This window comes from Oncorhynchus tshawytscha, linkage group LG31 (assembly GCF_018296145.1).
Source record: "Oncorhynchus tshawytscha isolate Ot180627B linkage group LG31, Otsh_v2.0, whole genome shotgun sequence".
NCBI lineage: Eukaryota > Metazoa > Chordata > Actinopteri > Salmoniformes > Salmonidae > Oncorhynchus > Oncorhynchus tshawytscha.
Genome location: NC_056459.1, coordinates 17,284,897 through 17,300,024, shown reverse-complemented (window position 1 = coordinate 17,300,024; position 15,128 = coordinate 17,284,897). Strand labels below are relative to the sequence as shown.

At 42.8% G+C, this 15,128-nt stretch overlaps 1 protein-coding gene across 3 annotated transcripts; it reads left to right on the top strand.

Moving 5' to 3' along the window:
* The first annotated feature begins 2,030 nt into the window (after positions 1-2,030).
* LOC112229615 (uncharacterized protein KIAA0895) lies at positions 2,031-13,343 on the top strand. 3 transcript variants are annotated; one of them, XM_024395551.2, is made up of 7 exons: positions 2,033-2,392; positions 3,829-4,598; positions 6,457-6,600; positions 9,160-9,292; positions 9,711-10,016; positions 10,805-10,902; positions 11,630-13,343. In XM_024395551.2, the coding sequence occupies exons 1-7, from the start codon at positions 2,368-2,370 to the stop codon at positions 11,801-11,803; spliced, it is 1,650 nt and encodes a 549-aa protein (XP_024251319.1). In that variant the 5' UTR covers positions 2,033-2,367; the 3' UTR covers positions 11,804-13,343. The 3 variants fall into 3 exon arrangements, with proteins under 3 accessions (XP_024251321.1, XP_024251319.1, XP_024251320.1); XM_024395552.2 differs by having other exon boundaries at positions 2,037-2,392; positions 3,833-4,598; XM_024395553.2 differs by lacking the exons at positions 10,805-10,902; positions 11,630-13,343 and adding an exon at positions 10,290-10,791 and having other exon boundaries at positions 2,031-2,392.
* Positions 13,344-15,128: the final 1,785 nt, after the last annotated feature.

Here is a 15,128-nt window from a genome sequence, read left to right as displayed (position 1 = left end):
CTAGTTATCAGGTTTGCACCTAATGTTGTATAAAATAAATTATTAAGTTTAAGAATATTTTTGTGAAGATAACAATGTGATTTTAGCCTTCTAAATGAGAATTGTTTTTCATATAAACTTTTGCTCAGTCAGTAACCATGATCAAGTGAGCACAGTGTCGGCGTAATGGAACACCCCATTTACTCAAGAATAAAAGGACTCGTGATGAAATTTACATTAGACCAGAGAACGTGAGGATGTGGTCCACATGTTGAAATGGTTGGAATTTAAATAGAGACCAGACAGCATGGAGCGGTGGCTACACGGCTGACAAATGGTTTAAAACCACAACACCAGAATGAGTGAAGAAGATAGACTACACCGAAACATTCAGTCTGTAGTTAAGTCTGGTAGTCTAGTAAACTCGACCAAAGACCACCGCGTGTGTAAAATTTGGAGTATACTTTGTAACAAACACTCAGAGACAAAGAAGCCTACAACTGCAAATAACAGTTCTCTCGTAGGTACTCCAGAGTATCCATTCTAAGGACACTAAGATAAAGAAGCCTACTACAACTAAGGGCATTTTGAGCTCTGGTGGACAACCAGAGATTTACACAACCAGAGACTTGCATCGAAATACTCACCATAGATGGATCAAATGGTTTCATCAGAGAGACGACAGAGAAAGACATCTACGTGTAAATATATGTTGCATTTCCAATCCGAACGAGCGGTTGTTAGGGTGCTAAATATTCATATTTACGGCGAGCGTAGTTTCCAAATGTATGAACATATAAGCCCACTCTCTTTGTCTCTCCCACTCCTTATCGTTCCCGACCTCCTTTCCATTGTGTAACAAGCCGTCATATCGTGTTAGTCCACTAGGGACTGTGTTTCATTGCATTATGTTAGTAATCAATAATGTGTTTATGTATTTCTGTGTGATTTTTTTCGTTAGTTAGTAAATAAATAATTAAGCCAATTTGTGTATCACTTTGCAGATTACATTTTTTATTTATTTATTTAACCTTTATTTAACCAGGTGGACCAGTCGAGAACAAGTTCTCATTTATAACTTTCCTGAAGTCCATGATCATTTCCTGTGTTTCGTTGACGTTGAGTGTGAGGTTGTTTTCCTGACACCACACTCCGAGGGCCCTCACCTCCTCCCTGTAGGCCATCTTGTCGTTGTTGGTAATCAAGCCTACCACTGTAGTGTCGTGTGCAAACTTGATGATTGAGTTGGAGGCATGTATGGCCACGCAGTCATGGGTGAACAGGGAGTACAGGAGAGGGCTGAGAACGCACCCTTGTGGGGCCCCAGTGTTGAGGATCAGCGGGGTGGAGATGTTGTTGCCTACCCTCACCACCTGGGGGCGGCCCGTCAGGAACATGTACAAATCTCTTGGTAAGGTGATAACAGTGACATAACTCAGAGTACACGCAGATTCAAAATCTGCAAGTGTATCTTAAATTCACAGTAGAATATCATACTCCTAAATTCACTTTATGCTTTAAATCTTATTGAATGTATTCAAATGTCAAATTACACGTTTGCGACCATTCTTAAATCTTTCACACATCATGATACAAACTTGCGAATCATAAATCATAAACCATGAATCATAAATAGTGTGTGATCACGAAATTCAAAATACAAACCCAGGTAGTTCTGTGCTTCTGTCATCATTATAATCCCATAATTCAAGGCCTTACCTTCAGTGAGACATAAGGAGGATGGAATTTGACCTGCCCGGTTAAATGAAACATATGCTTTTCTTTATGCCATTGAGTCTGAGTAACAAATTTAAAACATGCAGAAATACATGGAATCAGATGAGCAGATATTGAATGAAGCTACATTTATTAAACAATTTGGCGGAATTTGTATGAGGTTTAGTTAAAAAAAAGTGAAAAACATAATACAAATATGTATAAATTGTAATGACACTTTGGAATAATATTAGTTGCAAAAAATCGAATCTCTTGTCTTTTTACTGAAAACGTCATCTCACAAAAGCACAATCGTTTCTGTGTGACGTTGCCTGGGCACCATGGAAACCGCTCTTAGCTTGTGTCATTTCTTTCTTCAGTCTCTATAACAGTTTGAGAGCTACAGGAGTACGGAATGACTGATGACATTCTCAGTTAGCTGGTTCTGTTACCGTTATCGTTATTTGACCATCTAGTTAGTTCGCTAGCTAGCTAATCTTGTTTAGTTTGATCCTAGATAGCTAGTTAGGTTAGTGACAGTTGGTAAACTGGTTAGCTAGCTACATTAGCCAAGGTTACGTATTAGCTAGCTAACGTTAGCTAGCTACTAGTTTTTTTTGCTTGGAAGACGTTGTTGTCAAGAGGTGGTCCACAGAACAAAGACTCGAATCAATGCTCGAATCAATAAAAGTCACTGGTATGTATGCACTTCATCTGTGTATGACTTGAATTTGCTTGAATTAGCTAACATTAGCTTTCCAATCAGAAAGCCAGCAACAACAAAAACACACTGCACTTCAAACAGATTAAATGCTTATAATAAGTTGTGCTGCATATATGCTGCATTTCCACTCACTCTGAAACTGGCTGTTGTTTTGACATCCGTTAATTTTATGTTTTTAATAGTAAAAATGTATTCTATTTTTAAATCCGTTCTAGAGCAAAAAACAACAAGCACCAGTATCATGACATGTCAACAGATAGAGGCCAAGTTGAAAGCTGCATCCTCTGAAGATGGAGAGGGTCAGTTTATGGCTTGAGCGGAGTGAGCTGGTCAGGGAATGGTAGACGATGGTGCTGGAGTCTGCTGATGATCTTGTAGAGACATAATAGACATGTTAGACATTATAAAGCAGTCATAACGTACATGCTTAACTTTTCAAGCACCTTTCAAGACACCAACAGTAACTTTTACATACACAAGATAAAAAATCTATAAAAGCACACATTTAAAAGAGTAAGCATATAAAAAGTACACCAACATTGTTATAACAAGTCTAACAATGCATTATTACAGTCAGTAGCTGTTGTAGTACTTGTTAGTACATTGACATGGTCAAGGGGTATTTATCCATTCTTAATGTATTTGTTCCATGACCAGCTACTGATTCAGCTTGGGCACTGTTATCTGAAATGGTTTGTTTTGAAATCTGTTGTTGCCATGTAATCTGCAGAAGTCCTGAATTGGTTGAGTTGTTAGTGCAGTGGTTGCATAGCTTCCACATCAGTGCTCCTGTCTGAACAAAGTAGTTATACACAGTGTGATGACGCTCCTGGTCAACCAGCCCATCTCACTGGAGCACAGGACACAAGGCTCTGCACTATGGCTGCTACCCTGTCAGACTCTGGAGGCACGATGGGAATCATTTGGCGACACGCCTACATCATAACTGACTGTGCTTTGTGCATCATAGTCCCACTAAGGACTGCTGGTACAATTGTTATAAAGCTGTAACTGGAGAGGTTGTCGGAAATGTCCATTTGGATATGTCCATTTGAGGTCTATGCACTGTGATTCTATGAAATGGAAGAGGATAGAAGCAGCCTTTATTGCCTTGGGCTGAGTGAGTCAGTGTTGCTCTGCAAACACAAACTAATGATATCACCCTCTGAGCTATTGAATAATCCTCTATTGGGTTCTGTAAACAACACATGCACACATGACATAATTCACAGAAATCTAGCTTTAGAGCTGAACTGGCTGCAGACTGAAGAAGCTCCTCTGTCTCGTTCTGTAAGAGGATTAGTCTATGTACTGTTCAGTGAGTGAGTGAGAGAATCTAAAATAAGTAAGCTGCTGCGTCAGTATTACTGACTCAACCCTCGGTCAGTCATCATCACTTGTTGTTTCAGAAAGGCTTCATTGGCCAGAGATGGAGCAGTCTAAGAAGTACCTCCTGAGCTTGACAGTGCCGGTAGAGATGGAGATCTCTAAGAAGTACTCAAGCCCCACTGTGCCGGACAAGCAGCCTCTGAGCCCCACTCAGGTGTGCCTGGAGAAGCTGTCCTCCAGCATCCTCAAGGACCTCTTCACCACAGGAACCAGCAGCTACAATGTGCTCCTGCAGGGCGAGGAGGAGGAGAGACAGAGCCCAAAGCACTCCCCGTACCGCAGGCCCAAGAAGACTGTGAGATGTGCCTCTACATCCAGCAGGTCACACGATAACCACCGCCATCCATCTGTAACTCCTCTGTTACTGTTGGGCCAGCAGGGCAGCGGAGACACCAGGGACACCAGGCACTCCTCCCACCACCATGTCTTCTCCTCTGCCTCAGGGGGCTTTGCCAGCGGACAAAAGGCAGCCCACAGCATCACGGTCCTGGGTAGCACCATGGGCCTGTCCCCCCGCCCTGTCGCCCGGCCACGGAAGACCTGCTTTTCCAGCTCACCCCGTACCAAGCTGCCCTCACTGCCCAGAGGAGGGGTGATGCGGGAAGGGGAGAACGCCGGAATCAAGAAGCTTTGCATCCTCACTGCCATCAAGCCGTCCAACGTGGAGAAGGAGAAGGTGAAGTTCTTCAAGTCGGACTTTAGCTACAATCCTCAGTTTGAGTACAGCAACCCTGTGTCTCCGCTGGTGCTGGCTCGCCACAACAATGCCTCCGACCGCTTCCTGACACAGGTGAGACCCAGGTCAATTAATTAATAGTGTTTTTTTGGGCCATTTTAAACCATAAATGTCCCTACACATCAGCTATAACAGTGGAGAGGTGAGGAGCGAATTATCATGCCAATTACTGTTACAGGTAAGTCTAAGGACAGGAGACAAGTTTTATACAACTAAGGCAAGAAGTAGACTAGGCACAACAAACAGTAAGCACTTCCAGAGGTCGGTACAGATGACCTACCCTGTCCTAAATCATGTCCCAAGTGCCCAATACTACTGCTGAGCTGGCTGATTTTAAATAGTGAGGCACATTGTGCCGGGGTCAAGCCCAGAGCCTGTGGCCAAACAATTTCTCTCTACCATACCTCTTATTCTCCCAGGACTGAGCTGAAGTAAATATGCTCACTCGGTGAAAGCCACGTAGCCAGGCAGCAGACAAACCCTGACAGACAAGCTTGGATAGATTAGTTGGGGGGGAAAAGTGCTTTAAAACTCAAGCTTAGCACACCAGTCAGGGTGTGGAAAGAGACACCAGTGCTCTCTCTGTCTGAGCTGTAGTCTGGAGATCTATCCACATTAGTATTTATCAAATGGCTATCCACATTAGCCCTTAGAAAGGCCAGATAGCCAACAAGCTACTCTAACGACAGATCAATAGCTGAGTGAGTATGTTAAAAGTCATGTTGTGATTACCCCAACAAGAGAGACAAGAGAAATCAGACATCATAAAGGTTATTGGATACATGAATATTACTGCACATCTTTGTTCCTCACGCAATAGTTAGCGGAGCTTCAAGAATGAATTGAGGGAGAAATCAATTTCCATAAAAATATTATTTCAAGCACTACTGTAAATGACAGTGATTGTACTAGGTAGCCTGCTGTATAACATATAGTCCAGTAGAAGTAATAGAATGTAGTCTGGGCTAGTGTTTTGACTGCGGTTGGAGTTTAATAGCAACCCCTAAGGTGTTCTGTTGTGTGCTTGCTATCTGGGTGACACTAGTATACTGATAGGAACCTATGGCAGCCTCTTTTGTTGAGTGAAGACTACAGAAAATGTAGGAGATTTGATCCTGTGGTGGACGTTGCCATTTGTGCTATCATGTTTACTTTCTTCCACTCCTGGTGTTAGTATTGTTTTACACATTCCCATTGTGTATAGCTGTGTGGCCATTCACTACACTGATGTAGAATAGAACACCTTTTTTTGTTTTGATCCTCAATGCTGACAATCAACTGTTATTAAACTTCAAACGATGAAACACAAATTAGCCTATCTGCCCAACTTCATGTTGTTTAGGCTACCTCATGCAGTTATCTTAACCCTGATAAGCTTCAGGAACTCATTTACACTGTGTGACTTCAACAGCTAATTGTACTATTGCGCAACAACTCCAGTTACTGTACATTTAACAGAACTGACTTGATTTCCAGTCTCTATTTGATCTCTATGGCGTGTGCGCTGGGGCGAGAGAGAGGATGATCTCTGTAATGATCTGTAGGGAGCAGGGACTGTTTCTATTAAGCCTAGTCCACATCCCTGACCACACCACAGAGAGAAGAGAGAAAGCACTGACCTGTCCTGCCCTGGCCTTGCCACCTGACAAAACAACTCCAAGTGCTATTCCTAAAAGGGAGCTATTTATATAGCCTAATCATAGATAGCTCTTTGCTATGCAGTGTATCCCTCCAAACAAATCAACTGAAGGATGGGTCAAGATCTTGTTATTTCCCTCAATATCATCTGAACACGTTGTACTCCTGAACTGAATCAAGCCTTTGTAGCTGTATCCTCACTGAGATAACACCTAAGTCCATCATTAGATTTTAGCATAATGTTTTCTGTCATTGTGTTTCTCTCCCCCTACAGGCGGTGCGTATCATGGAGTTGGCCCTCCAGAAGTATGGGAATTATGAGAAGTTTGAGCAAGCCACAGGAGGGAACCTGCTCACCAAGTGCCGTATCTGGTACCTGGTCAAGAAGTACATGGAAAAGGAGGGTTGTATTGGGGAGGTGAGAGGACATGAGCCAGCTGGAGTAATCTGATTCTAGAACTGTGGTCAAGGGGAACTTTTACCTGGAGAATGGTAGAAGGAACCCCTTACCACAGATCCAGGGTCAACTATAGTGCCTTCAAAAAGGATTCACAACACTTGACTTTTTCCACATAATGTCAAAGTGGAATTATGTTTTTAGAAATCTTGAGTCAATAAGTATTCAACCCCTCTGTTGTGGCAAGACTAAATAAGTTCAGGAGTAAAAATGTGCATAAAAGTCACATAAGTTGCATGGAATCTGTGTGCAATAATAGTGTTTAACATGATATCTCTGTACCCCACACATACAATTATCTGTCCCTCAGTCGAGCAATGAATTTCAAACACAGATTCAACCACAAAGACCAGGAAGGTTTTCCAATGCCTCACAAAGAAGGACACCTATTGGTAGATGGGTAAAAAAAATAAAAACAGACATTGAATATCCCTTTGAGCATGGAGAAGTTCTTAATTACACTTTGGATGTTGTATCAATACACCCAGTGTAACGGCTCTCGTGGGTTGAAGAAGGAGACCAAGGTGCAGCGTGGTAGGCGTTCATGATTTTTAATAAACTGAACACCGCAACAAAATAACAAAGTAGAAAAAACCGAAAGCGCACAGTTCTGTCAGGCAACTAAACAGCTAAACAGAAAATAACTCCCCACAAAACCCAAATGGAAAATGACAACCTATATATGATCCCCAATCAGAGACAATGATAGACAGCTGCCTCTGATTGGGAACCATACTCAGCCAAAAACACAAAGAAATAGAAAACATAGATTCTCCCACCCGAGTCACACCCTCACCTAACCAAACATAGAGAATAAATAAGGATCTCTAAGGTCAGGGCGTGACACCCAGTCACTACAAAGATACAGGCGTCCTTCCTCACTCAGTTGCCGGAGAGGAAGGAAACCGCTCAAGGATTTCACCATGAGGCCAATTTTTTAATTTTTTATGTTTATTTAACTAGGCAAGTCAGTTAAGAACAAATTCTTGTTTACAATGATGACTTACCAAAAGGCAAAAGGCCTTCTGCGGGGATGGGGGATTCAAAATAAATTAAATAAAAATATAGAACAAAACACACATCACGACAAGAGAGACAACACTACATAAAGAGAGACCTAAGACAACAACATAGCATGGCAGCAACACATGACAACACAGCATGGTAGCAACACAATATGACAACAAAATGGTAGAAACACATGGCAGCAGCACAACATGGCAGCAGCACAACATGGCAGCAGCACAACATGGCAGCAGCACAACATGGTAGCAGCACAAAAGAAGGTACAAACATTGTTGGGCACAGACAACAGCACAAAGGGAAAGAAGGTAGAGCCCACATGATAGAGTCTTTGAATGAAGAGATTGAGATAAAGCTGTCCAGTTTGAGTGTTTGTTGCAGCTTGTTCCAGCTGCTAGCTGCAGCAAACTGAAAAGACAAGCGATCCAGGGATGTGTGTGCTTTGGGCACCTTTTTAACTGAATGTGACTGGCAGAACGGGTGTTGTATGTGGAGGATGAGGGCTGAAGTAGATATCTCAGATAGGGGGGAGTGAGGCCTAAGAGGGTTTTATAAATAAGCATCAACCAGTGGGTCTTGCGACAGGTATACAGAGATCACCAATTTACAGAGGAGTATAGAGTGCAGTGATGTGTCCTATAAGGAGTTGGTGGCAAATCTGATGGCCAAATGGTAAAGAACATACATTTTGGTGACCAATGGTGACTTTAAAAGAGTTTAATTGCTGTGATAGGAGAAAACTGAGGATGGATCAACAACATTGTAGTTACTCTACAATACCAACCTAATTGACAGAGGGGAAAGAAGGAAGCCTCTACAGAATAGTGTTGACTCAGGGGTGTGAATACTTATGTAAATTAGATATTTCTGTATTTCATTTAAATACATTTGCAAAAACTAAAAACATGTTTTCACTTTGTCATTATTGGGTAAAATATATGTAATCTATTTTTAATTCAGGCTGTAACACAGCAAAATGTGGTTTAAGTCAAGGGGTATGAATGCTTTCTGAAGGCACTCTATGTTCATCCATCTAGTGGTTATGTCAGAGAGCAGTTCCCAGGTGTCCCATGGCTATAAAAGAACAGCCACACAGATACAGGAGAAGGCTGACATCCCCGACTTGTACAAGGTTTCCATTTCCATGAGCACATCTGCTTTACAGCCCTGTTGTTTTTGTTGAATAAATTAATAATAACTTCTGACACGTTCTGAGCCATGAAGGTCATAGAGACCATGGGAAACAGACATAGGAAAATACCACTCTCCCAGGGCCTGGTTCATCTTGTTCCTCCTAAATCTCCCAAAAGAACAAACCCCCTAAGATCACTATAATTAACATTCTGCACACCAGAATCAAAGCAATTCCCACACAGTAACCCCATATTCTGCTATGGTACCGTAGCGCTTATTAAGGTAGATGTTTCTTAACCACATATCTCTATGTGGTGTCTTTGCCAGAAAAATCTCAAAATCTCTCCCTCTCTCTGTTGTCAGATAGTGGTCAACGTGACAGACGACCTCCTCTCCAGAGCGTCCATGACGGTGGTGAACAGCCGGCCCACTCTGACCATCAACATTGCCACAGCCCGGGAACACTGGCTGGAGGGCATGCTACGACACGAGATCGGTTGGTACTATAACTCCATTATACCTCTAGGGGTGCTTAGTTTTGTCAAGAGGTGCACAAATCCCAGTGTTTGTTCCAGTATTGCAGCCACACAGTAATTCAAGGGTAACAATGCCCACAGTTGTCCTGGATCAGGGAGAATGGGTCAGGAGTGCTAGGTGCAAAATATGTATTGGTTGATAAGAGGCACTTCCACAACCACAGCACATTTAAATGAACACAATCATTACTCATGGTCCTGGACCACTCAATACTGAACTTGCTGTTCGCTCTCAGTAATTCACCGGCCCACTAGTCTGCTCTGCTGTTCTCAGCAGCACTGTTATTTTTTCTAGGATGAGGTCAGCTTGGGACTCCTCACCCTGGTGGTGCAATATAGCCACTGCGATCATTTCCTGTGTCTGTGCCCTCTGCCCAGGCACACACTACTTCCGGGGCATCAACAACGCCCAGCAGCCGTGGAACAGCGGAGTCGGCAGGAAGAAGCACAACCTCCGACCTTTGAACCCCACGGAGGAGGGGCTGGCCAGCATCCACTCTGTCCTGTTCCGTAAGGACCCTACCCTGTGGAGGGCTGCCTTGCTCTACTACACTGTGTACAAGGCCAGCCGCATGTCCTTCTCTCAGCTGTTCCACAGCCTGGGACGCTTCGTCCAGGACCCCAACACACGCTGGGACTATTGTGTACGAGCCAAGAGGGGACAGACCAACACCGCACAGCCAGGTAACTAACACAGACACAACCGTTTGTTCACACGCTCATCCAGATGTAGTATCTTAATTTGAGCCGGTTTGCTACAGCAGGAAAATAATCAATCCTACAGCAACAGGAAATGTGAATTATTATGTGGATTATAATTAATGGACATTTTTGTAGGGGTCGATACATCTTTCGTAAGGGAAAATCATGTCTGAAATTTGAAGGTGTAAATTGCAAACTTCAGAAGCCTTTTTAAACCGCTGATACACTACACGTTCTGAATGTTCTGCATTGCAGGAAAGTTTTCCTGCAACGGGGTGATCAAATTAAGCTCCTACATCTGTACATAGGCAGTCCTGCATGCAGCTACACGCCTATCTCTTACTTGAGCTTTTCCTCCTACTGGAGTCAGCATTTTCTACCAGGCCTTGGCTGTTTTTAACTTAATGAATGTGGACTTGGCTGTTTTTAACTTCTGATGTAATGAATGTGGCCGTAGCTGTTTTTAACTTCTGATGTAATGAATGTGGCCTTGGCTGTTTTTAACTTCTGATGTAATGAATGTGGACTTGGCTGTTTTTAACTTCTGATGTAATGAATGTGGCCGTAGCTGTTTTTAACTTCTGATGTAATGAATGTGGCCTTGGCTGTTTTTAACTTCTGATGTAATGAATGTGGCCTTGGCTGTTTTTAACTTCTGATGTAATGAATGTGGCCTTGGCTGTTTTTAATTTCTGATGTAATGAATGTGGACTTGGCTCTTTCAGTACGTACTGGTGTCATCTCCATGGGCTTGTTGTTGTATATTTCAGGTTGTTTCAGTAAGGACCAGGTTTACCTGGATGGCATCCTGAAGATCCTGAGACACAGAGAGAAGATTGACTTCCAGCTGCTAATGTCCCTGGGGAAGGTGGGTAACAGGGGGTCTGTTTAATATATCAGACTAGGACCCATAGACATAGCAACAGTAGGTTTATCAGGAGGCTGCCTAACCTGCATCCTATGCCTTTTTGTGCGTAATGATTCATTTTCAAAGGGTTTGCATTACACTGCAGACAGGAGACGCAAAGGGCGATGTGTTTGACTGTACAGCTTTCGTATCGCTCTCCTCTCTCCCTCTCTCTCCTTCACCATAACTACAATGCCTATTTGCACATGAATTTAAATGAGATGCCAGGCTGAAAAAGCTTACGTAAATACAGCAGTATGAGGAGAAAGCAGAGCAGACCATATTATGACTTCAGGCATAGAGAGGGAACACATGACTCAATGTGTTTCACACAGATGGGCTTCCAGTGTTACTGCTGTCTGTTCTAGGCATATCTGTATAGCACAGGTGGCCAACCCTCCTCCTAGAGAGCTACTTGGTATGCAGGCTTTTGTTCCTACCCTGCTCTAGCACATCGGATTCTAATGAGCTGCTCATCAGAGCATGGATTCACAGTTCCTGGTGTGTTAGAGTAGGGCTGGAACAAAAGCCTGCCTGGAGAAGGGTTGGCCAGTGGCACTCCCTGCTGAATAGAAACCTTCTTGCATTACATTATTCCATCTGGATTGTTTCTGTCTGATGTTTTTATTTGCTTGTTCTAAAACACATTAGCATGATCTCGATTGTTTCTGTCTGTCTGCTTGCCCAGGTGTCGTACGAGGACGTGGATCGGCTGAAAGGCCTGGCGCAGATGGAGCCCGTGAGGATACCTCACTTTCTGCAGGACACAGCGTGCTACGCTGAACAGCTGGAGAAGATCATGGAGGTCAACCAGCTGACTGACGAGGAGCTCAGGGTGCTCATCCGAGACATGGAGGACTAGTGGGCCTGCACACTCAGTTACTCCAACACATAGCTTTTATAGGTTAACAGCAACCGGACCAAGATCCATTTGGGATTGAAACGTTTTGTAAAATAACAAAGGCATAGAGGTTGTTATAAGGTTGTTATAAAGGTATGTGTTGGAGTACGTGAGTGTGCGGGTTCTTCTGTCCCAGTACCCCATGAAAAGTGACCATATGCTCCTCATCTGAGCATACCCAGAAAGAAGTGACCCCTGACCCTCCAGCATGCCACACTTCCACCGAGCTACTGAGCTACCGAAACCTCATTAAAGTCAGTGACATCATTCACAGTGACAACCTTGCATCTCTCACTACCATCCCCAACAGGCAAAATGGCATATGATGTCATGATGATGTAGTTTCCTTGTTGAAAAATGGTTTTCTACTACGTATGGTAGCTGTGTGACGTGACATGACTTGTGCAGCGTACTGTATTGTATGTAGGGTTTCCCTCTCCATATTTCTCCATCTCTCTATCTCTCTCTTGCACCCCAAAGGTAAGTGCACTTCTATTTTCAATCTTCTGTTCCAAAGACTAATGGGTTCCTATGCTTTTACTGTGCCCTTGGTTGGTTGCTGTTCTGATAGTTGATGTTCAGGGAATTACCCATGAACCAGAGAGAGTGTGTGGTTGTCAGGATCGGGCTGCAGTAAGAGACATACAGGAGAGAGATGGCTATGGTATCATAAAAGCACAACACTGATTCATGATGTGCCAGGTCACAGTGGAGGAAGGCATGTGGAAGAGGCAAACTAACAAAGCACAAGACAGCAGCATAGTGCTGAGATAGTAGGATTGTGATAGCATAGAAGTGCATTGTGGATCATATGTATTTGTGCCCCGTTGATGTATCCGGCAAGAGGTTACCTTGGTGCAGCAGCATCAATCCCTTCAAACACCCACCGTCTTAAGATTTGCACTTTTCTCTCCAGCATTTATAACCTTTCCCCTATGAACTTTGAACTGCTTTGTTTCTGGCAGTTTCCTTAGAGAAAACCTTATAACCTTACACTGATAAACTCTCCTTGCTGCATTTTAAAACCAACCAATAGGCCTAGTGTTTTTAAAGGCACAGTACAACAGTAATATTGTACTGTAATGTTTTTCTCCATTTGTCAAACATGATTGACAGGTTATTGATGTTCTTGCTTTTGGTACCTGTTATGAGAACTGAACACTGTGATATTTGATAAATATTGTTCTATTGACACTTTCACCTAGCCTGGTCCTAGATCAGTTTGTGCTGTCTTGCCAATAGTTATTTCTAATGACCATAGGAGTTGGCAGGACATCACAAACTGATCTGGGACCAGTCTAATTTTGACCTGACGTAGGTAGCATGTTTGCTGCCGATACTTCCCCACAAATGGCCCTGGGCATGATCCAACTGTATGATGAGCACTATGTATTGTATTGCACTGTATTTTAATACCTCCTGATGTTCACTGAAGCCCCGGGAAACCCTAATAAAGTGGATCCATCACCTTGGAGACTTCTGTCTCAATCTGAGGAAAGAGGTGTTGCAGTCACCTTGTCACTTCATTCATCTCCGGTTTCGCTGTGAGACTTGACTCCATTGTGGCTCTGTGTTTATTGGCACCTACAAGTACTGACATGCTGGACAATAGGCCTCTGTCTACACGGATCACCAACAAGAACAGGGCCTCTTGTCCTGGGCGGTCACTCTGCTCCATAGAACCTGTGTTGTATTCACTAGGCATGAAATGGAAGAAAACAGGCTGAAACAGGGAGGTACTATCTGAACTTGTCCAATAAGAAATGCTTTGTTTTAATTTTCTGTTCCAGAATGTTTTTCTACTGGTGTGCCCTGATTTGTTAAATGGATAGGTGCTTGTCCTACTCGAGGAGACAACTTCATAGTGGGGGCTGGTCAGGAGGTGTTTTATATGGTTAGATATGGGTGTTTATCAGTGGAGGCTGCTGAGGGGAGGACAGCTCATAATAATGGCTGGAATGGAGTCAGTGGCATGGTATCCACCACATAGAAACCATGTGTTTGATACCATTCCATTGACTCCATTTCAGCCATTATTATGAGCCGTCATCCCCTCAGCCGCCTTCACTGGTGTTTATAGTCTATCGGTCGAGCTTGACCTGGCTGTGTTATACTACTAATAATGGAATCATAATGGAATAATGGAACCATTTTAACATGGAAACCAGATGATAAATGTATGAGATTCTATTTTTTACACAAGACAATGTCAAAAGCCAAGTTTCTAAACATTCTGAGTCAGTTTTTATTTTGTTAGGGTGTGTTTCACATGGCTTGGAAGCCAACCATAAATATTTCACAGAGCCATTTTGTTTTTGAAGCTTGTCTGGTAGAAGTGGGTTAAATGTTTGTAGGACAGGTGTGACAGCTGATGAGTGGGTGGGCTCAATGAGAGGAGGCCTCTGCAGTCCACATCTTTCACCGCTAGAGGGCAGTCCCATCCACTACTTTCTCCATAGCTCTATTCGGCAGTGAAATGATTAGACTATGATATGTGAAATCACTTAAAAAACGGAAGAAGGCAGCAACTCAACTCCCAACATTATACACCAATGATGAAAGAAAAATTATTAACATTATAAAAGGTGCATTTTACTTTAAACACCATCCTAATGTGACAGAGCCAGTATTGACTGATAATAACTCTTAGTGAGGATATGCTTGAACACATGACATCACAGACCGAAGGTTCCTTCTGAACTTCCTCATCCTGTAATACATGATGTTGACAGTGATGTAACCATAGCAACAGAGGATGTAACATCCCCCAAGCACAGTTCACTCCGACATGTGCCACTGAAAGAAGAACTTGGCTGAACTGAAACAGATAAGCTGTCGCAAGAGCAGAGCTCGACACTTTCCAGGCACACTTACATTCAGGATGTCCCAGCTTCCAAAATAGGAACCTCAGCGATGAGTAGTCCTTATTTTCACATTAATCATCTGGTTGGAAAGCCAGGTCTACTTTTTTAGGATACTGATAAGAATACTCTTAAATGTCTGCCCACATGACATTATTCTACAGTTTACTATAGAATAGTACAATACTTACTATAGAATTGAAACTATAGAAACTGTAGTATACTGTAGAATACTACACCACACACTGTAGGATCCATCGATCATGTGTATTGTAGGACTTACTATAGAATGTTGTATACTGTAGAATACTATAGTAAATACTACAGTGCTATCTGCAAAAAAACTGTACCAAATACTACAATAAGGTCTGAAAAAACACTGCACTTGTAAATAGTAAATACTACAGTGTTTAATTTGCATATAC